General features: G+C 39.7%; 1 protein-coding gene across 3 annotated transcripts in view; it reads right to left on the bottom strand.

Annotated features, from left to right (window-relative positions):
- KPNA1 (karyopherin subunit alpha 1) overlaps nt 1-22,905 on the bottom strand; it is a 72,535-nt gene extending 49,630 nt beyond the window's left edge. For all 3 annotated transcript variants that reach the window (XM_036447622.2, XM_036447623.2, XM_036447624.2), the window contains exons 1-2: nt 22,772-22,905; nt 84-217 (exon numbers count right to left, since the gene is read on the bottom strand). In XM_036447622.2, coding sequence (XP_036303515.1) covers nt 84-212 — 129 coding nt within the window. In that variant the 5' untranslated portion in view covers nt 213-217; nt 22,772-22,905. The remainder of the gene's footprint in view (nt 1-83; nt 218-22,771) is intronic.
- Nucleotides 22,906-24,096: the final 1,191 nt, after the last annotated feature.

Raw genomic sequence — 24,096 nt, 5'->3', positions numbered from 1 at the left:
CAAAATTAAAGGAAAGTGGTTTCAGTCTTAAAATTGAACATTAAGTACTTTAAAAGGAATAAATAATATAGTAAAGGACTTACCTGCTCTTCTCTTTTTTGCTTACGAAGCTGCAGTCCTTCTTCTTCCCTCCTCCTGCGCATCTCATCAGGATTCAGGGACTTATTTTTATAACTTTTCAGGCGAAAGTTCTCTTTTCCTGGGGTAGTCATGATTTCTACAAAAATGAGAGTAAAGAAACAGATGAGCTTAGCTTACTGTAAAGACCTCTGCCCAGATTCACCCCATAAGGATACCAGAAATATAACACCTTTATTAAAGTACTAGAGACCCAGTGCATGAAATTTGTGCATTCAAGGGGAAGGAGGGTCCCTCAGCCCGGCCTACACCCTCTCGCAGCCTAGGAGTCCTCAGGGGATGTCCGACTGCCAACTTAGGCCCACTCCATGCCACCACCGTTACACTTACCAGCTGTGAGCCTGGCTTCTGGCTGAGTGGTAAGCCCCCTATGGAAGTACACTGACCACCAGGATGCCACCCCATACTCCACCTCACCCCTCCTGCTTCCCTCACTGCCATGCCACCATTATGGTGGGAGGGTGGCAGGTCAATTGGGACCTGCCAAGTGAAAGGAGGGACAGGGCACAAAAGGTCGGCTTGCAGCCCTCAGCCCTCCTGAGAAAGGGGCCACATCTACCGCCATCCATTCCCGGTTCCCCGTCCCAGCCCGGGGCCTGCCAGCCCAGGGGAGGGAGCATAGAAAGTGCTTTCTGTGGGAGTACACTGAAGGCTGGCTGTGGGAGTACAATGACCACCAGGGGGCAGCTCCAGCATTGAGCATCTGTCCCCTGGTGGTCAATATGCATCATAGTGTCTGGTCATTCCAGTCGTAATGGTTGCTTAGGCTTTTATAGATATATAGATACAATTCAATGGTTTTTAGCATATTCACAGCTAAATGCAATCATTGCCACAGTTAATGTTTAATTTTCATCACCAAAAAAGAAACCTGGTACCACTAGTTGTCATTTCTAGTCTGGACATCTCATATGAATCATATGTGTGATCTTTTATGGCTGGCTTATTTCACTGAGCATATTTTCAAGGTTCATCCATATTGCAACATGTATCAGTACTTTATTTCTTTTTGTGGCTAAATTATATCACACTGTATGGATATACCCCATTATATTTATCTCATTCTATTTTTTTGACTATTATGAATAATATTTATTTGTGGACAAGTTTTGGCATAGACACGTTTTCATCCCTCTTAGGTATATACCTAAGGATGGAAGTGCTAGGTCATATGGTAACTGTTTAATCATTTGAGGAACTGCCTAACTAGTTTTCCAAAATTAGAAAAACTAGTTAGGCAGTTTTACATTCCCACCAGCAGTATATAAAGGTTGACCATCCTGGTGAACACCTGCTATCAACTTTTTTTTTAACTCCCAGTGAGCTAGATGTCATTTCACATGGTTATTTCCCAAGAGTATATCCTCCATTTTAAAACTCTTTGCCCGTTTTATTTTATTTTTTTTTAAATATATTTTATTGATTTTTCACAGAGAGGAAGGGAGAGAGATAGAGAGCCAGAAACGTCGATGAGAGAGAAACATCGACCAGCTGCCTCTTGCACACCCCCTACTGGGGATGTGCCCGCAACCAAGGTACATGCCCTTGACCGGAATCGAACCTGGGACCTTTCAGTCCGCAGACCTACGCTCTACCACTGAGCCAAACCGGCTTCGGCACTCTTTGCCCATTTTAAAATTGGGTTGTCTTTTATCAGAGTTGTAAAAGTTATTTATATATTCTAGATAGAAGTCCTTTATCAGATATCATGATTTTAAAATATTTTCTTCCATTCTATCAATTGCCTTTTCACTTTTTTGGTGGTGTCCTTTGAAGCACAAAAATTCTTAATTTTGATAAAGTGTAAATATATATATATATATATATATATATATATATATATATATATAAAATATATTTTATTGATTTTGTACAGAGAGGAAGGGAGAGAGATACAGAGTTAGAAACATCGATGAGAGAGAGTTATCGATCAGCTTCCTCCTGCACACACCCTACTGGGGATATGCCCGCAACCAAGGTACATGCTCTTGACCGGAATCGAACCCGGGTCCCTTCAGTCCCCAAGCCGACGCTCTATCCATTGAGCCAAACCGGTCTCGGCTAATATATTTTTTCTTTTGTAGATCATACTTTTAGTATCTTAATTAGGGATTCTTAACCCTAAGTTTCCTTCTAAGAGTTTAAAGTTTTAGCTTACATTTAGGTCTGTCATCCATTTTGAGTTAATTTTTGTGTATGGTATAAGGTAAGGACCCAAATTCATTCTTTTGCATACAGCTACTCACGATGTTCTAGCATCATTTGTTGAAAAGACTATTCTGTGTTGAATAGTCTTGGCACACTTGTTGAAAATCAGTTGACCACAGATACACGGTTTTATTTCTCAACTCTTAATTTTATTCTATTGACCTGTATGTGTATTCTTGTGCCAATATCAGTCTTAACATTTTTGTAATAAATTTTTAAATCATGAAGTGTAAGTCCTCTTATTTTGTTCTTTTCAAGATTGTGTTGGCTTTTCTGGATAATTTATAATTCCACAAGAATTTTCTAATCCATTTGTCAATTTCTACCAAGAAATCAGCTAGGATTCTGACATGGACTGCACTGAATCTGTAAATCAATTTGGCAAATATTGTCACTTCAACCTTCAACAATGTTAAATCTACCAATCCACGAATATGAGATGTTTTCTATTTACTTAGATCATTTTTAAATTCTTTCAACAATGTGTCATAGTTTTCAGAGTGTTTCACACTTCTCATTAAAATGTATTCCTAGGTATTTTAACCATTTTGATGCTATCGTAAATGGAACTGTTCTCTTAATTTTCACTTTTGAATTGTTCATAGCAAGAAATACGATTTTTGTATATTGATTTTGTGTCCTGTAACCTTGTGCAACTTGCTAATTAGTTCTAATCTTTTAATAGATTCCTTAGGATTTTCCACATACAAGCTCATGTCATCTACCAGAGATAATTTTGCTTCTTTCTAATTTTTATCTTTTCATTCTTTTTCTTGAACAATTACCAGGTTTAGAATTTCCAATACAATGTCAAATAGAAGTACAGAGAGTAGACAAGCTTGTCTTAAGCCTAATCTTAGGGGCATAAACGTCTTTCACCATTAAGTATGATGTTACCTTTGGATTTTTCATAGATGTCCTTTATTATGTTGAGAAAGCTCCCTTCTATTCCTAGTTTTTGAGATTTTATCATTTCTGCATCTATTGCAATGATAATGTGGCTTTTGTTATTTTACTGACATATTATATTAAGAGGTTTGCATTTCTGGGATAAATTCCACTTGGCCATGATGTATAAATCTTTTCATATGCTGCTTAATTTAGTTTGAATTTTATGCTCTTATTGGTTTGCAGGTTTTTTTGTGTGTGTCATCTTTATTATTGGGGTAACACTAGCTTCATAAGTTGGGAAGTGTTTTCTATCAATTTTTGGGAAGTGTTTGTGAAGAAACAGTATTCTTCTTAAATGTTTGGTAGAATTCAGCAGTGAAATCACATGGACCTGGACATCTCTTTGCAGGTAATTTTATGATTAATTCAATCTCTTTATCTGTTATAGGTCCATTCAGATTGTCTATTTCCCGTTAATTTCAGTACTTTTTATCTTTTTTAAAAATTGTCTTTTTTTATCTAAGTTATGTAATTTATTGGTATACATTTGTTCACAGTATTCCTTTATAACCCTTTCAACTTTTATAAGGTTAATATCAATGTTTCCTCTTTTATTTCTGATTACAGTAATCTGTCATATTTCTTTTTTCCTGTCAACTTAGCTTTAAAATTTTCTTTTTAAAGTACCAGTTTTTGGTTTCCTTAATTTTCTCTATTGCTTTTAATTTTCTCTAGCTCATTAATTTCTACTCCATGCTTTCTTATATCCTTCCTTCTGATTTAGCTTTACTTTGCTCTATTTTTTCTAATGACTTAAGGTGGAAGGTTAAGTTATTAATTAAAGATCTTTATTTTTTTTTTAATACATTTTATTGATTTTTTACAGAGAGGGAGAGGGAGAGTTAGAAACATCGATGAGAATCATCAATCAGCTGCCTCTTGTACACCCCCTACTGGGGATGTGCCCGCAACCAAGGCACCTGCCCTTGACTGGAATCGAACCTGGGACCTTTCAGTCCGCAGGCCGATGCTCTATCCACTGAGCCAAACCGGTTTCGGCTAAAGATCTTTATTTTAATTTTTATTGATTTTAGAAATAGAGAGGGAGAAAAAGACGGAGAGGAGAAAAATAAACATTGATGTGACCAGTTGCCTCCTGTACACACTCGCCTGACGAAGGATGGAACCACAACCTGGGTATATGCCCTGACCAGGAATCGAACCCACCACCTCCTGATGTATGGATGATGCTCTGATTATGCCACAATAGCCAGGGAGTTTCTTCTTTGTTAATACAGGCATTTGTTGCTAGAAAATTCTAAGCACTGCTTTAGCTGTATCCCATAATTTTCTAATGTGGTAACTTCATTTTCATTTATCTCAAAGTATTTTTCTGATTGTACCTTTTTATATCTTTGATCGACTGTTTATTCAGAAGTATGTTCTTTAACTTTTACATATTTACTATTTCCCAAAATCTTTCTCTCTAATTTCTTTACATTGTAATCACAGGACATCCTTTGTATTATTTTAATCTTTTAAAATGTATTAGGGCTTGTTTTGCAGCCTAGAATATGGAATATTGTGGAAAATGTCCCATGTGTACTTAATACTCATGGTAGGCAAAACTAGGTTTACAGTTGTGAGTACATGAAACTAAGTTTGTTCTTGTATTATTTATTAATGATTATATTACAACTGTGAACCTATTTTTGTCCACCACCATATAGTTTGCTATTGCTGGGTAATCTAAAGATGTCTCCTGGATCTAGTTGGTTTATACAGTTATAACTCCTTTAGCTTTTTCTTATCTGTGAAGCTCTTTATCTGACCTTCAATTCTAAATGATATCTGACCTTCAATTCTAAATGCTGAGTAGAATAATCTTGGTTGTAGGTTCTTGCTATTCATCACTTTGAATATTTCTTGCCACTCCCATCTGGCCTACATAGTTTCTGTTGAGAAATCAGCTGACAATAGTATGGGTGCTCCCTTGTAGGTAATTAACTGTTTTTCTCTTGCTGCTTTTAATATTCTTTATCTTTTGCTCTTGGCATTTTAATTATGATGTGTCTTGGTGTGGTCCTCTTTGGAGTACTTTTGTTTGGGGTTCTCTGTGTTTCTTGGACTTATAAGTCTATTTCTTTCACCAGGTGGGGAAAGGTTTCTGTCATTATTTCTTCAAATAGGTTTTCAGTATCTTTCTCTCTCTCTCTTCTTCTGGCACCCCCATAATTCTGATGTTGGTACACTTGAAGTTGTCCAGAGGTTTCTTACACTATGTTCATATTTTTGGATTCTTTTTTCTTTTTCTTTTTCCAGTTGGTTTGTTGTTGTTGTTGTTTGCTTCTTTGTATTTCAAAAGGTTGACTTGATTCTTGCAATCATTTTGTGTGTTTTGTTGGATCTCTGTATATTATTTTTTATTTTAGTCAGTGTATGCTTAATTTCTAGTTGGTCCTTTTTCATATTCTCAAGGGTCTCGCTAAATTTATCAGCCTTTTCTAGAAAATTCTTGAAAAATCTTATAACAGTGGTTTTGAACTCTATATCCAGTAGTTTGCTTTCCTCTACTTCTTTCATTTGTGATGTTTCTTTGTCTCTGCATTTTGGCTGCTTCCCTGAGTTGATAGTGGCTTTGTGTGCTAGGTTTCCTATAGGGTCCAGTGGCTCAGTCTCCCCAGTTACCTGAGGTGGACACTCTTGGTACACTCCTTTGTGAGCTATGTGCACAGTCTGATGTATTGTAGATACGTCTTGATTGTTGTTCGTACCATTGAGAGGAATGGACCTCCAGGCCAAATGGCTGTATCAGCTGTGTCTAGAATGGGAGAACTTCTATGCTGGAAACACCCTATGAGACAAGACTTGCTTCAGTGGGGCTTTGGTGATCACCAAGTCTGCCCTCTGAGTGTGTCCCTTATGGATCTGAAGAGTTGTAATCTGGATGGTCCCACTTTGACCCCTGGGTACACTGGCTCTTGTATCTCCAAGGAGGTGCTAATTTAGCCTCTGCCTGAGGTCACCCAGCAGAAACTACTAAGAGATCTGCAGATTCCTCTTAGTTTTTTGGGTTTCGGAGGTGCCCAGATGAGGTCCAGCTGGGAAGCAATGCAAGCTGCTGTGGGGCCTTGGGCCTACTTTTGCTTAATTTCTAGTTGATCTCACTGACTCAGCTGCAGTTTGTTAAATGCTGGTCAAAGGACCAGGCTATTCATATGCAAAAGCCTCTGTGCTCAGCTTGAAAAGAGCAGAGCAATCAGCAATGGCTTCCTGAGGCGGGATCTTAGGGCAGAGCAGACAGCAATGGCTTCCGGTCAGCCCTGCCCTAAGAGGCCCCCGGGTCTCTGTGTCCTGCGGTAATAGCTGCAAGCACCTCTGAGATAAAGCCGCCCTTGAGTTTCGCCTGCTGCCAGACAGTCCAGTTTCTCCCCGTATGAATCTGGGTCCCCAGAGTCTCACCCAGAACTGGAGGTCAGAGCAGTCGGGAGCTTTTGTCTTCCTTCTAATTAAGCAAGCCAGCCACATACTCAGTTGCCAGCCCTCTCCGCATACACGTCGCTGTATCTCTGTATCTCTGCCTTCTGCAACTCCTCTGAATCTAGTGTGCTTTTCTCTTTCCTTCTAGTTGTAGAATTTCCACTCAGCCAGCCTTCCTGTGCTTCTGGATGATGTCCATTTTGTCTTTTAGTTGTAGTTTTGAAATAGTTGTACAAGGCAGCACTTGAGATGTTTACCTATGCCACCATCTTGGTTTCTCTCTTGACACTGACCTCTTTTCCTGTAGACTAGGGGTGTCGAACTCAATCAGAGAAAGGGCCAAAATCTAAAATCCAGCCTAAATCGCGGGCCGAATGGTTTACTAAACAGTCATAAACTGTCATTGTGATGGAAACGCAGCGGAGTGCAGTGATGACAGCGCGGTGCGGGCCACACTGCAAGGCCTGGCGGGACGGATTTGGCCCACGGGCCTTGTGTTTGACACATGTGCTGTAGACTGTCAAAAAATTATAACAGCCAGCCCTGGCTGGCTTGGCTCAGTGGATAAAGCATCGGCCTGCAGACTGGGGGGTTCCAGGTTCAATTCTGGCCTGGGTTGCAGGCTTGACCCCCAGAAGGGGGCGTGCAGGGGGCAGCTGATCAATGATTGTCTCTCATCATTGATGTTTCTCTCTCTCTCTCTTCCTCTCTGAAATCAATAAAATATTTTTAAAAAATTACAACAGCTTATACAACAATAACTGTCCAGTGTGAATGAATCAAAATTATACCTATTTTTTGTAGGTTGGTAAAATATATATATTTATGGTGTGCCACAGAATTGGTTTTATGTATGCCATGAGATGAAAAGGTTGAAAAATCACTTCTCTAAGGCTTACCATATACACTTTAACTTATTAAAATCAGCTTCAGATGTATCCTAGCTTAATGCCTATAAAATATAGAAATATTATGATATATATCTGTATCCCCTTTTGGTATGCTATGATACATATTACACTGGTTACAAACTCAATAACAGTTTTAGTTATTACTTTAGCATCTATAGTCATGTCCTTAGCTTAACATAGCTCTACTCTTATTTACCTTCTCTGTGCTGTTATTGGCAGATGCATTACAAATACATTATATTATAGAACCAATGATACATTATTACTTTACAAAATTGTTTTTTAAGTGTTTTAAGAAAAAAAATAAAAATATGTGGTTACCCTCTCTTTTAAAATTGCATACAGTAATTACCTTTACTAATGCTTCTTGTTCATGTGAATTCAAATTACCATCTAGGGTCATTTGTTTTCATTCTAAAGAGCTTCCTTAATCATTCTTGTAAGTCCGTCTGTTGGTAACATTGTGTTTTGTTTTGTTTTGTTTTTATCTGGGAAAGTCTTTACTTCACCTTCATTTTTAAAAGATAGTTTTGATGATATATAACATTTTTGGTTGACAGCATTTGTCTTTGAGTTCTTCAAATACAGTTATGTACAAAATAATGACATTTCAGTCAACAAAAGACTACATATATAACAAGTTGTCCCATAAAATTATAATGGAGCTGAAAAATTCCTATCACCTAGTAACATCATAGCTGTCATGACATCATAGAGGAACACATTATTCACGTGTTTGTGACATTGCTGGTCTAAACAAACATACTGGTCTGCCAGTTATATAAAAGCACATACAGCCGAGACCGGTTTGGCTCAGTGGATAGAGCGTCGGCTTGGGGACTGAAGGGACCCGGGTTCGATTCCGGTCAAGGGCATGTACCTTGGTTGTGGGCATATCCCCAGTAGCGGGTGTGCAAGAGGCAGCTGATCGATGACTCTCTCTCATCGATGTTTCTAACTCTCTATCTCTCTCACTTCCTCTCTGTACAAAATCAATAAAATATATTTAAAAAAAAAAAATTAAAAAAAAAATAAAAGCACATACAATTAAGTATAATACATAATGCTTGATAATAATAAATGACTATTACTGGTTTATGTATTTGCCATACTATACTTTTTATGTTATTATATACTTTCTACTGAGAAAAGTTTGCTCTAAAACAGTATCTATTACTCTGGCAGTGGCTTCATACAACTCGTGCTTAGCACATCTCAGTAGTATCACTTTCTCTAGTAATCTAATTTTGTGTTATTTGTATATGCTACACAAGCTTATAGCTTTTTAGCAATAGGTTATAACATATAGCCTAAGTGTGTAGTAAGCTGTTCCATCTAGGTTTGTGTAAGTACACTCTATGTTTCAGACAACAAAATCTTCGAATGATGCATTTCTCAGAACTTACGAGCAGCACATGACTGTACTATTCTACTGTCTTCCCTGACTTCCACTGTTTCCGCTAAGACATCAGCTGTTATTCTTATCAGGGTGTCCTTGTAAGTAATTACAGTTGATCCTCGGGTTCCACTGGAGATTAGTTCCTACAGTGCAATATAACATGATTTTCGCCATTAAGTCCGAACCCACCTACAGAAGCACTTATATCACTCACATGAAGCACATACACAACAATAATGAAGTGAAAAAGTAAAATAAATAAATAAAAAGATAACAATTCCTGACCTTTATTTGTGGTAAATTCAATAAATAATAAAAAATATAAAGCACATATGTATACACATCAAAATGATGGAATTTTTTTTTTTTTAAGTAAATGGGAGATGGCAACATAACCACAAAATGATGTGCATAGAATACAATGTAACCAGAGGACTGCCTATAATTGTTTTTCTCTTGTTGCTTTTCTTTGACCTTCAACATTTTTACATGGATGTGTCTGGCCATTTGTGAACTTCCTTGCATTAATCATCTTTAAAATTCAATAAGTTCCCTGAAAGTCCAGGTCAGTGTTTTTCCAATAAATATGAGTTTTTAGTCATTATGTATTTGTAGACTTTTCTGCTCTTTTCTCCTCCCTCTTCTTCTGGTACTTTCATTATGTGTATTGTAGTGCAGTTAATGGTGACACTCATTTCTCTGAGGCTCTTTTCCATTTTCTTCATTTTCCCCCCTCTCCCTTTCGTGAATCTCTATTGGCAAGTTCATGAATCTTTCTCCTACCAGTTCAAATATACTATTCAGTCCCTTTAACTTTTCATTAGTTATGTTACTTTTCAACTGCAGAATTTCCATTTATTTTTTTTCTTTTTTGCAACCAAAAATATTTAGCAATCTCTTGTGATAACACATTACTTATAATCAATTGTCATTCATGACTTGGTCAGGTTTTCTATCTCTATTATTTCTTTTTTAATTTTTTTTTTATTTTTTATAAATCTTTATTGTTCAGATTATTACAAATGTTCCTCATTTTTCCCCCTCCATCAGGTTCCCACCCCACCCTCTGCCCTTTCCCCACTCTCCATTGTCCTCATCCATAGGTGCACAGTTTATGTTCAGTCTCTTCCCGCACCCCCTACACCCCTTTTCCCTGAGAATCGTCAGTCTACTCCCCTTCCATACCTCTGACTCTATTATATTCACTAGTTAATATTGTTCATCAGGTTTTTTAATTCCCTTGGTTTTAAGATTCACTTGTTGATAGTTACGTATTTGTTGTTCATAATTTTTATCTTTATTTTCTTCCTCTTCCTAAAGAACCCCCTTCAGCAATTCATATAATTCTGGTTTGGCGGTGATGAACTCCTTTAGTTATTTTTTATTTGTGAAGCTCTTTATCTGGCCTTCGATGATTCTTCTTTGGAATTTCTAGATCTTTACTGATAATCTATTTTATGTATTTAATCAAGGTTTTCTTTGATCCTTTGAACGTATTTATAATGACTACTTCAAAAATCTATTTTTGTTCAATCCAGCGTCTGGTCACTCTCACAGGCGGTTTCTGCTGTCCGTTTTTTACAGTGTATTAACTATACTTTCCTGGTTATTTTGGTTTACTTGTTTGTTTTGCACTGTCATAACTTTTTATTGGAAACTCAGGATGTAATGTTTTGTGGCAACTCTGGTTACTGGTGCCACAGACACAGGTTTCTTTGCTTATTGGTTTTGAAATTTGGTATATTATTTTAAAGAAGTTTATTTTCTCACCCCTACACCCGTCCCTGCAGTGTTAAGCCTGATGTTGATCCTTAGGAAGGCAACCTAAATTCTAACTAATAAAGAGGAAATATGCTAATTGACCATCAATCTATCACAAAGATGGCTGCAACCACAGCTGAGGCCAAGTTCCCACAAAGAGTGTTAACAAGCAATCTGCAGGGACCTGAGTCTACGCCCTCCCTCACCCCCATGGAGCTTGACAGGGGACCTCAGGCTGTGTCCCCCACCCGGCAGGGCTTGTCAGGGGATCTCAGGTCTTGCCTCCCACCTGGGGACCTCAAGGTGTGCTTCCTGTTTTGGTGCTGGGCCAGGGGACCTCAGGCTCCTGCCCTCGCCCCAGCATCAGGCCGGGGGACCTCAGGCCACACCCCCCCACCTGATGGGGCTTGATGGGGGACTTCAGGCCGTGCCACCCACACAGCAGGGCTTGACAGGGGACCTCAAGGTGCATCCCAGTGCTGAGTCGGGGAAACTCAGGCCACGACCCTGCCCAGCGGGGCTTGATGGGGGACCTGAGGTTACGACCCTGTCCAGGAGGGCTTCACAAGGGTGGGACTGGCCAGATCTGGATCTTAGCCCAATGCGGGGGTTTGGGGTGGTGCTGGCTGGGACTGGGTCTCATGCGATTTTGAGGCGCATGTGGGTGAGCAGGTACTTGACTCTGGGTTCCATGGTGTGCCCCAGACTCTGATAGGAGGAAGGTTTTAATATATATTTTACTAATTTTCTTTCATTTTTGATACTTTTATTATAGAGAAAGATCAAATAGCAATATTCAATTATTTCCACTAATTAATCCCCTTTTAATGTGTACAAATTTGGGGCACCAGGTCACTAGTATGCCATAATCACCTTGCCAAGACAGTAGTTTGGTAGCGCTCTCTTTCCCTGATGACTCCCAGCTGTTAACCTCCACTAATCATTGCCAGCTGATTGCTCTACTATTTTCAACAATGGTCTCAGGCATAAACTGCTCTACAAAGAAATCCGATCAAAGTCATGCTCCTTTAAGGGAATAGTTTCAGGGGTCAGTTTTTGAAGTTTGCTTTGACCCCTGGAAGACTCCCTCCAGCTATCTCTTACCCTAGTTCTCTCCAGCAAACTAACTAGTCTGCAATTTAGCCTGTATCTTCTGCCTTTTACCACAACCCCTGCTGTTTTTGAAAGTACCCTTAAGTTTTAATGTCTCCAGCTCTATTGAAAATGAAGTCAGTTCATTGAGGAGATTAGAGCTATCTGTCTTTGGACCTGCTTCTTCCCTTCCTCAGACCCCCAAGTAAAATCTCTGATCAGGGCTCTTAAGCTGTGGGTGTGGACAACAGTATACTTCTCTGAGTGACACCCCTTTTAGGACCTGCATATTTAGTGGGAAATACCTTGTTTCTCCTGACCTGGAACTTTTACAACAGGAAAAAGGTAATCTATTTCCTAATACTCTCAGTGGCTCTGCGCCCAAGGTAAAACCTCTTCCACAAATGGGATTTGGACAGAAGGTAGTTTCTTACCTCTCTGCCTCACTTGCCCAGGACTTACCCTCAGCAGCAGGCAGCTGGGGCAGGATGAGAAATCCTTCTGTCCTGCTCCTCCTAGGAAGAAAGCCTTCCCTCCAACTGGAAGCTCTTCATTTACTGTTTGCCTTCTAGGATCATTTCCAGAGGCTTTAAATGATTGTGTTTTAATTATTTCCCCCTCTTTTACTATGGAGCTGATCTGCAGCACTCCTTAGGCTGCCAGGCTAGAAGTCACAAGAAGAGTTATTAAGATGATTTTCATGCAAGCCTAGGTTGAGAATGACCTATAATGTGCTGTGTAGTTACATAATCTAACTTGATATTTAATAATGAATCTCTTAAAATAAACCTATAAGGCAAGAATTACTATTCTTATCTTTTACAGTTAAAGTTTCAGGAGGCTTACAGAGGTTGTGATTAGGCAAGGGTTACACACTTAATAGAAGATAAAGTAAGAATATGATTTTAGGTCTCCTAATTATAAACTGGGTGGCTCTACTGTTATGAACTTAATTGTGTCCTCCCCTCCAATTCACACGTTGAAACCCTAACTCCCACTGTGACTATATTAGCTGTAGGGCCGTTTAGGAGGTCATGAGAGTAAGGCCCTAATCCAATAGGACTGGTGTCTTCATAAAGAAGAAGAGGCACTGGACTTTCTCTCCTTTTCTCTTAGCATATGCTGAGAGAAAATGTGTGAGGGCACAGGGGGAAGATGATCACCCACAAGTCAGGGAAAGAGGCCTTACCAAAAATCAACTCTGCTGGCACTTGATTTTGGACTTCTAGCATCCAGAACTGAGAGAAAATGAATTTTTTGTTGTTTATAGACACACAGATTGTGGTATTTTTTAATGGCATCCCAAGCCAACTAACACATTTACCCAGAAAGTATTTTGTCGGATTGGATTTCATTAGTACTAGCCATATATGATATTTCCAATTATGCCACTGTATTGTTTTGAGATACCTTTTTCAAAAAAAAAATTAAAAAAAAATTTACATTTAAGTGCTACCTATCCATAAATTTTTAAAACCTGAAATGTGTGCAGAATTATATCAAATACCTTTTTGCCAGTTATTAAAATGATCATTTGTTTCCTATAAATATGAGCTAATAATAGATCTCTTAATATTGAATGAGTTTTGATTCTTGTACTTAACACACCTGGTCATGGTGTATCATGCTTCTGAGTTGTCTGTTAATGTTTTCTTAAAACATTTCTACACCAGTATCCATAAATGAGATTGACCGATTATTTCTATAATTCCCTTCTCTCCCCTTCTCTTTGGGGGTACACACATATTTTCCACAGTGAGAGATTTTTTAAAAAATGTTTATGATTCCAATTATATGAAACCATGGAAAAGGCAAAAACTATGGAGACAGTTAAAAGATCAATTCTTGGAGATCCAAGATGGCTGCGCCCAGGTGAACACCTAGCCGCAGCCGCACACAATTTCAATAAAATACAACTAAAATATAAAACGGACATTGCCCAGAACTACAGGAAGGTTGACTGACTGGAAATTCTACAGCGAGAAGCAAGGAGAAAACCAGAAGGAGGTGCGGAGGAGCTGGAAAAGCCTAAGGTACGGAGACGCGGCGCGCGGAGAGGACGGAGCCAGAGAGGAGGGAGGCCGAGTGCCTGGCGGGCGTTCCCGAGCGGAAAGGAGAGAAAAGCTCCGACTGTGCTGGGCCCCCAACTGCTCTGAACCCGGTTCTGGGCCAGACCCCGGGGACTCAGGCTCAGCCATAGGGAGCCGGGCTGTAAGGCGGAACCCGGGGAGGTGGCGAAAGGAGGTCCCGGCGGCGCGCACACTGCGCGCAGAGAAGGGACGATCGGCTGTGCCGCGGGATCTCTCTGACGGGAAGGAGACAGGGGCTCCAGACTGCTCTGAACGCCACCTCCAACTCCACTTCCAACTGAACTGAACCCCAACACCGGGCTCATTGGGGGAGAGCATAGACTGTTTGGCAGCAGGCGAAAATCGAGGGCACCTTTCTCTCAGAGGCGCCGGCAGCGAGCACTGAAGGACCCGCATAGGGCGGGGCTGACAGAAGCCAAAGCTGCAGGCTCCACCCTGAAACCCATCCCATCTGTAACTGCGAAATGCGACAACAAAATAGATCACAAACGAAAGAAATGGAGGACAATAAGCGTCTGGATATAGAGTTCAAATCTACGCTTATAAGGTTTTTCAAGAATTTCCTAGAAAAGATGGATAAGGCCTATGAGGATATGAAAAGAGATCAACTAGAATTAATAAGGAGTCAACAAGAAATGATAAGGGATCAACAAGAAATAAAGAATACATTGTCTGAAATTAAAAATATTTTACTGAGTCCTAAAAACAGAAGGGAAGATCGCAAGAATCAAGTCAAAGATTTGGAACATAAAGAGCCAGAAGACACTCCTCCACAGAAGCTAGAAGGCAAGAGAATCCAGAAAATTGAAGATAATGTAAGAAACCTCTGGGACAACTTCAAGCGAACCAACATCAGAATTATGGGGGTCTCAGAAGATGAGAGAGAGCAAGATATCAAAAACATACTGAAAGAAATAGTGACAGAAAACTTCCCCTACCTGGTGAAAGAATTAGACTTACAAGTCCAGGAAGCGCACAGAACTCCAAACAAAAGGAATCCAAAGAGGACCACACAGAGACACATCATTATTAAAATTCCAAGAGCAAAAGACAAAGAGAGAATATTAAAAGAAGCAAGAGCAAAGAAGGTAGTAACCTACAAAGGAGCACCTATACGATTGTCAGCTGACTTCTCAACAGAAACCATGCAGGCCAGAAGGGAATGGCAAGAAATATTCAAGGTGATGAATAGCAAGAACCTACAGCCAAAAATAATCTACCCAGCAAAGCTATCACTCAGAATCGAAGGCCAGATAAAGAGCTTCACTAATAAAAAAAAGCTAAAGGAGTTCATCACCACCAAACCAGAATTATATGAATTGCTGAAGGGGGTTCTTTCAGAAGAGAAAGTAAACAAAGATAAAAATTATGAACAACAAATACATAACTATCAACAAGTGAATCTAAAAACCAAGGAAATTAAAAAAATCTGATGAACAATATTAACTGTTGAATATAATAGAATCAGAGGTATGGAAGGGGAGTGAACTGACGATTCTTGGGGTAAAGGGGAGAGGGGGGCGTGGGAAGAGACTGAACATAAACTGTGCACCTATGGATGAGGACAATGGGGAGAGGGGAAAGGGCAGAGGGCGGGGTGGGAACCTGGTGGAGGAGAGCAATGGTTCAGAGCAATGGGGAAAGGAACATTTGTAATAATATGAACAATAAAAACTTATTAAAAAAAATATAAATAAATAAATAAATAAATAAATAAATAAATAAAGTAAAGGGACAAAAAAAAAAAAAAAAAAGATCAATTCTTTGCCATAGGTTTGATGGGTGGGAGGAATAAATGGCAAAGCACAGATGATTTTTTTGGCAGTCAAACTACTCTGTATATTATAATGACTGACATATGTCACTATACATTTGTCACAAACCTTAGAATATACAACACTAAGAATAAACCCTAATGTAAACTATGAACTTTGGGTAAGAATATGTTGATTCAATTATAGCAAATGTACCACTCTGATACAAATGGTGGTGGTGGGAGAAATTATGCTGAGGTTACGGGACAGATGAGAATGCTGAACATTCCATTCAATTTTACTGTGAACCTAAAACTCTTCCGAAAAATAAAACCTATTATTTAAAATATAAGAATGAGCCCTAACCGGTTTGGCTCAGTGGATAGAGCACTGGCCTGTGGACGGAATGGTTCCAGGTTCAAAAACGGTCCAGGGCATGTACCTTGGTTGCGGGCACATCCCCAGTAGAGGGTGTGCAAGAGGCAGCTAAATGATGTTTCTCTCTCATCAATGTTTCTAACTCTCTATCCCTCCTCCTTCTTCTCTGTAAAAAATCCATAAGATATATTTAAACATAAAAGAATGAGCTCCAGGAAAGTTAATATATAGGTAGAAATTAAACTTTCAATAGAAGGGACGATAATAGTGAGGAAATCCCTCAGGAAACAGAACAAAAACAACAACAACTAAGAAGTAGAAAATAAGAAGAAAGAGAAAATATACAAATTCCAATGGAGAAAACAAAATATCGACGAGAAAGAGGTTATCAAAGAAGCAATCCATCAAGTTTAAAATAGCCATGCAATAAAAGACAACATGGAAAAAATTAACAGAAAGATGACAGGCTTAGAGAAAATATTTCCCAACCTCACAAGGAACTTCTTTCTACCAATAAAAAACAAAGACAGGAAACCCAAAGAAAAGATAAAGGATAAAATAGACACTTGTCAAAAAGGAAAACCTGAATGGATCTAAAAGATGCTCAAACTCACTAGAAGTTAGATAATGTAAACTGAAACAATGAGATACCACTTTGTTTACTTGTTTTATATTGTCAAAAATTACAAAGTTGGATGAAACCAAGTACTGGCAAAGTTGTGAGCAAACAAGAACCCACCTGCACTGCTAGTAGACACATAAACTAGCTCTATTCTACGATCCAGGAATCCTACTCTTGGGTATAGTATAATCCCAAAGAACTACTCACACAGGTCCATAAGAATGACGAGTATATTTACCAGAGTATTTATTTTATTTTATCTTATTGATTTTTCACAGAGAGGAAGAGAGAGGGATAGAGAGTTAGAAACATGGATGAGAGAGAAACATCGGATCAGCTGCCTCTTGCACACTCCCTACTGGGGATGTGCCCGCAACCAAGGTACATGCCCTTGACCGGAATCAAACCTGGGACCTTTCAGTCCGCAGGCCAACACTCTATCCACTGAGCCAAACCGGTTTTGGCTACCAGAGTATTTCTGATGCCAGAAAAGCACCTCAGGTTTCAATCAATCATTAAGGAATAAAAAAGTAAAATGTGGTAGATGTATACTATGGAATTCTACATAATACACAACTGTATGTACATACAAGAAACAGAAAAGTCTGCAAAATGATGCTGTTAAAAAAAAGTAACAAACAGGAAAAGTTATGTAACACAATTAACCTTTGAACACAAGTATGAAATGCATGGGTCCACTTATACCAATATTTTTATCCCAAAATATCAGTACTGTTTTTGATATGTGGTTGGGAGTTTGCAGATGCAGAGGGACAACTCTATGAACTGATCTATGACATTTTATACAGGGGACTTGAGCATCTATGGATTCTGCTATCTTGGGGAAAGGGGGAGGTCCTAGAATCAATTCCCCAAGGATATGAAGGGATAACTAAGACTTGGGGAGACAAAGCTACACTTGGATTTTGTACTGCATGGTGTTGGTACTCTAACCCAAGCTGCTCAAGGGTCATCTGTATAGTCATGTACCACTAACAATAGGGACACATTCTGAGAATGTGATATTAAGTGATTCATCTTGCGCAAACATCATGGAATGCCCTTATACAAACCCACATGGTATAGCCTACTGCATATGCTATACTTCTTTATGGCTAGCAGTGCAGTAGGTTTGCTTACACCAGTATTACCACAAACACGTAGGCTAAGATGTCATGGTGTCACTAGAGGACAGGAATTTTTCAGTTCCATTATTTTATTTGTATATGTGGTCTGTCATTATCTGAAATGTCATTAAGTGGCATATAAGTGTACATAAACTAAATACACACATACCCTCTAAGTAATTTACAATAATTCATATGCAGTCCAGGAATTATCAACTACAGTGGATTGGTTGCTTGCTGAAAAGGGTATGAAAACAGGGCTCAAAAATGAAAACTTAAAGGAGCTTGTATAGCCTGTTGATAGATGTCAAGAACTGAGATTAATTGTAAAACTTATTTTGCCAAAAGACAACTAATAACAGAAAATCTCTCAGAACAGACATGAATTTCCAGCTTGTAAGGCTCCCTGGAATGCCCTTAAATGAAAAAAGGCCCACATCTAGACATATCATTATGGAATTCAGGGGGGAAAAATAATATCCTAAAAGCTTCTATAGACTGGAGGAATGTCATATAAAAAAGAAGAATCAGAATCGGTTTGGACTTCAACTGCAACACTAGAATGCATAAAACAATAGAGCTCTTACAAAATTTCTAAGGCTAAAATTTTATACCCAAATTATTGATAAAATGCTTTGGTAAGATGATGATTTTTTTCAATCATGCAAGCACTCAGGAATTTTTTACTTTACTTCCCAGGTATTCTTTCTCAGGAAGCTAAGAAAATATAGGAATAAAGAAAAGGATCAAGGAGAATTTTAAGGATGACATAAAGACAAATTCCAGGATAGCAACTATGAAGTAGGCTAGAAAGTAGCCATCCAGGCTGCATTGAAAGGATAGAGGACTACAGGACAATTGTCTCAGGAAATGAAGGGGTGGATAATAACTCCTGGAAAAAACAAAAATTGATTAAATTAATAAATGACATAATACACTACATGATTCAGCTCTGAATATTGAAAATTGTAATACTGTAAACACACTAAATATTTACTTAATAAATATCTGTGGTAATTATATTGGGAAGATGGGAGAGGCAATGTGGAGATATGGAGAAAAGTTAATAATGTCCAAAACTGCTATATCAGGAAATAGCAATAGAACCAAGTTATTTATAAATATGAAAGAGGAAACAGCTAAAAGAAAGAAAAATGCAGAAGCTGGGGAAAGGACAGTTTTCAGATATTACTCTAAGTTAATAATAATAAAGCAGGGAACAGGAACAGCTTTCACCTTTTAGTAAATTAAATCTTCACAACATTACTTCAAGATACTAAACAAACTATGTCTAGTTTGTTCTGCTGGAGACACTGAACTGCAAACCAAAGCAAAATCAAGCTTTAATGATTGGTGTGAACACAGTCCAAATAACACTGCGTTTGAATCCAAGCTCCAGCACTTACTCTGTGAAGTAGGACAAGTTACCAAACTATCCTATACAGATAACCACCTCTTCAATGTGGTTTTGCAAGGATAATTAAGTCAGAGCACCAGATGTATAATAGTAGTGCTTGACCCATCAATAGATGTTAAAACTTTCTGCTTGTCTGTTTCCTAGCTACAAACCCACATTTTGACCCCACGCTGCTTTGCGGATCTCAGAGTACAGAGACTCATGGACAATTCAGCACATATCCCTCCTCACACTGAAAAATCAATGATGATCAGTAAGCAGACTTATCTTTTTATATAAAGGGCAGTATTCTTCTTGTTATGTTGGGGAGATTATCCCCATTATCCACATTCTGGATTACTGCCTGCTTTCAATAACTGTCCCAATTCTACTACACTAGGTCAGAACCATTTTATCACTTAGATCTGATTTGATGAGTTGGAAAATCTTTAAACAAAACAAAACACTGTGTTGTTTCACTGGTCTTCAACCCTGCTCTTTCCATGCAGGGCCTCGTTTTCTAGTGTAGGGACTACCTCCTGCTTACAGCAGCAAGAATAGAGTAAAATCAACCCCAATCAGCTAATTAAATTGTTTACCATTTCCAATGGTTTCTCCATTATGGCTGAATTCATAGTAACTAGTAAAGTACAGAGATCTTAAAACAAAGAGAGTAATAGAGAATTATCTTTATCAGTAGGTTCAATCATCTTTATTTGCATAACCAAAGTCTTAATTTTATTTTCTTCAAAATATTCATACATACTTCTGAAATAAATCTGACATTTGTAAAAATACAAACATCAGAAAGTATCAAGACTTTATCATCAACTCAACAAACACTATGCTAAAACACTGTAAATTAAAAGATATAATTTCTACTTTCAAATGAAAGGAAAAGATACAAAACGAAATCGAGAGCAACAAGGAAGAAAATAGTCCAGGAGTCAATTGAGAGCAATTCCAGACTATCTGGTATAATTTATAACATAGTTGAAATTAAGGAAAATTAGTCAATATTCTAAAGCTCCTGGCAGCCAAAGTGCAAAGTGAAACAGAATGGCTTACAAAACACAAATGATCTAATAAAAGTAGTTCTTTAAAAAAAAGGGGGGGGTGGGGGGTGGGGAGGGAGGGAGGGAGTAAAAATAGAAAAGAAAAAGGCCTATCACTGTTTTGTTTTGTTTTGTTTTTTAATTTTTTCCAAGATCGCTTACTTTCTAAAAATTGATAAGTAAATTAGAAATAATGTCTTGGATTGCAATGAAGATATCTTTCATGTTGCTTTTTCTTATATACTAATTCTGGATAAAAGTCAAGGTGCATATTAAATCATAGTTCTGTGAAGAAATTTATCTAAACACCTAAACTAACATAATGCAAGTATATTGACTTCAGGTGAGGCATTTATTTCTATCATTTAGTTTATCCTAAGTTTTTATAAACATGTGTTTTGTTTCCCTACTAGACTGTAAACTCAAGGATTATATTGTTTGATTCTATTTGAACTTTCTTTGCTATTTGAAGAATACTTTACAGTTTCTGCTCAATTACGACAGATAAAATATCATATAGAATTTATGTTCAATATTTGTTAGTGTTCCCCAATACATTATGAATTCCATGACGACAGAAACAGTGTCCTGATCATGTCTATATCCCCAGCCTTGGGGCACATGATCACTCTGTAAGTATTCACTGAATGAATGGATTAAAGAAAACACAACCAATAAGTATGAAAAAAAAATTCATAAAATGGCAGTAACTTTGGGTTCTAAGGCTGGCTCCAACAGGAGCTGGATGACCTTAGCTAAGTTACCTAACTTCTCTGATCTTCAAAACTTCCATCTGTAGAATAGGAAAAATTACTACCTACTTCAGTTACTGTAAGCATTAAGTGTTTTAATATACATAAAGTATTTAGCACAATATCTTAAAAGGACTTCAACAAACATTAATTCCTTTACTTTCGCTCATGTCCTCAATCTTAAATAGGTAATCTTCCTATGTAATAAAAGGCTAATATGCAAATTGACCAACCAGTGGACCTATGTTGCTGTGAAGCTTAAGGACCACCAGGGGGGCAGATGTTCAATGCAGGAGCTGCCCCCAGTGGTCAGTGGGCCCTTGGTGAGCACAGCAGCGGTCTCCGTGGCAGCACTAAGGATGTCTGTCAACTTAGGTGCGCTCCCCACAGGAAGCTGGCCTAAGCAGTCAGTCAGACATTCCCCAAGGGCTCCGGGACTGCAAGAGGGTACAGGATAGGCTAAGGGGTCCCAACCACCCCTCAGTGCATGAATTTCATGCACAGGGCCTCTAGTTACACATAACACAGTCCCTTCTAAGAATAATTATTACAGTAAAAACACAACCACTCTCACTCCCCTTTTGAAAAGTTAAAATGTCATCTTTTCAATGTTTAAAACGGAGGGGGGGATAACTTGTGAATTCTTTTCAAAATACTACCATAAGTGCAAGAACTAGTGAAAGAAAAAAACAATGTCGAGAATGAGACTTGAAGCAACAAGAGGGAGGGGGGGAAAATCACTTATCTACTGGTAAGAAATAGGGATTTTTGAAGAAACTGTTTTACTGAAGGAATACAGATTGGAAAAGTAATATTATATAATAAGTGTTTTTAGAAAAAAAAATACTTCAAAATTGTTTATTCTGAATTTAAACCTTACAAAAAATCAATTATGGTGAAACCGTCCACTTAAAAGTGGAACATTACATACTTCCATTCAAACCTACAACAAAAATTCCTTCCAGGCGACTCCCCCGGACTCCAGTCATCCTTCGGTTGCCTCCTCCCATTTGGAGCCTAAGACGTCGCTGTCTCCCTCGAATCGCCGCTTCCACGCCCGCTCCGGTGCAGACGGAGTTGTCATTCCTATAATTACCACTCCCCGGCGGCCGCGGCGGCCCGCGCCGTTGTGACATCGGTGAACTGCGGCCCGCCGGCCGGCCGCCTCCACCCGGACTCCGCCCCCGGCACCGCCCTCCCAACCACCGGCTCCGGAATCCCGGTCGGTGCCTTCCCGCCTCGCTCCGGCCGGGGCAGGCGCCCCCATCGCCGTCGCTCCTCCCAGCCACTGTCACCGCGCGCCGCGCCGCGCCGCGCACCCCCGCCCGTCCGCGCCGGCCGCGGCGCCGCCCGCGCTCGTCTCCGCTCCGCCCGCCCGCCCGCCCGGCGGCCTGGGCGCCCCGCAGTCCCCGGCGCCGCCGCTTCCAGCCCCGCCCCGCCCCGCCTCTACCGGCGTCCCCTATGGCGATCGCACCACGCTCCCCGCCCCCACCCTGCCCCCTCCTCCGGTCGCGCGGCCGTTAGGACAGCCGGGCCCGTGACGCACACACACGCGGGGCGAGCGCCTGGGCCCAGGAAACCAAGCTCGAGCACGGCCGGCGCCCGCCCGCCCGCGCCCCGGGACCTCTCCAGGGTCCCGCCGAACAGCCGGATCCGCCGGCTGGAGGGAGAGGGGGAGGGGCCGGGAGCCACGGGGTGGGGGCACCCCCGCACTCACCAGGCTAACGGCAGCCGATCCCGGTGCCACTGTGGGGGTGAGCCGCTTGCTCGCTCGCCGGCCCGCCGCACCGAGTGCGCACACAGCTTCCGAGAGTCGGCTCGCACCTCCGCGGGGCTCACCAGGCCTCGCTCTCCGCCGCCGCGCACCAGCAGCGAGACCCAGCTCAGCCGGCGTTCGCAGTGCGTCTGCGCGTGGGGGGCCGGCCCTCGCGCCTGCGCACGCCCCTCCGCTGCCCTGCTACAAAGGCTGCCGGGAGTTGTAGTCTTCCAACGACCTTCTGCTGGAAGCCTTTGCTGTTAGTCTACTACTAGTAGACTACTACTACTAGTAGTAGACTACTACTAGTAGACTAGTAGAATATTATTATATAATATTACTCCGCAGAGGAGTCTGATCCGGCCCGCCAGGTTTTTTGGGCAGTGAGCGCAGCCGAGGTGTTACAGTAGGAATTAGTAGTTCATATAGTCCGGCCCCCCAGCTCTCTGAGGGACCGTGATCTGGCCCCCACTTTAAAAAGTTTGAGGACCCCTGGCTCGGTGACCAGATTTTTAACATTGGTAAAGCGGGACACTGTTGAGGGGGGGGGGGTCCTTGATTAAAAATTTGGTCTATATGGAGCAACAAAAATTTTCATAGGACGCAAAAATAGTATTGTAATATATTTTTTTAAATTTTCAACATAAGTACAATTTACAAATATAATAAATAAATAAATTATGTATAGTATTATTTTATTCTTTAGCATATTTCTCATTTGAGTGAATTGTTTTTAGTAGATTGCTGTCGATGTTTAAAAGGCCATGAAATTTTTCACAAGAATTTGTTAAATTATATTTCACACATAAAATGGCTTTCAAAGTCCCGACACTTAATTGTGATTTTTCTGATGTCCACACTTTATTTACTTTAGAAAAAACGCGTTCAGTCGCAGCATTAGTTCCTGGTAAGGACAGCGCGTATTCCACAATTTTTAGTGCATTATTGTATGGAACATGGTTTGTTTCAAAATGATGAAATATTTCTAACCATTTGTTCTCTATTGTGATTTTTGCTGATGCCTAAGATTTAACCTTTTCCTTATCAATATATATTTTTAAATAATGATACCTCATTAAAAAGATCATTTTAGGAAATATTACTGTATGGGAAATTTTGAGTAATATGATAGAATGATTTTTGCACATCATTCTAATTAAGATCTTGTTTTAATGTAACCCAATGAAAATGTTCAATATCATTGTAATGTACCGTCCACTCTTCTAAGTAATCTATGCAGTTACTATAGAACTTTTTGACGTGATTCATATCTGCTTGATTTATTG

This window comes from Pipistrellus kuhlii, unplaced genomic scaffold (assembly GCF_014108245.1).
Source record: "Pipistrellus kuhlii isolate mPipKuh1 unplaced genomic scaffold, mPipKuh1.p scaffold_m20_p_2, whole genome shotgun sequence".
Lineage (NCBI taxonomy): Eukaryota > Metazoa > Chordata > Mammalia > Chiroptera > Vespertilionidae > Pipistrellus > Pipistrellus kuhlii.
Note: the sequence above shows the minus strand (reverse complement) of the source record. Positions and strands in the feature narration are given on the sequence as shown.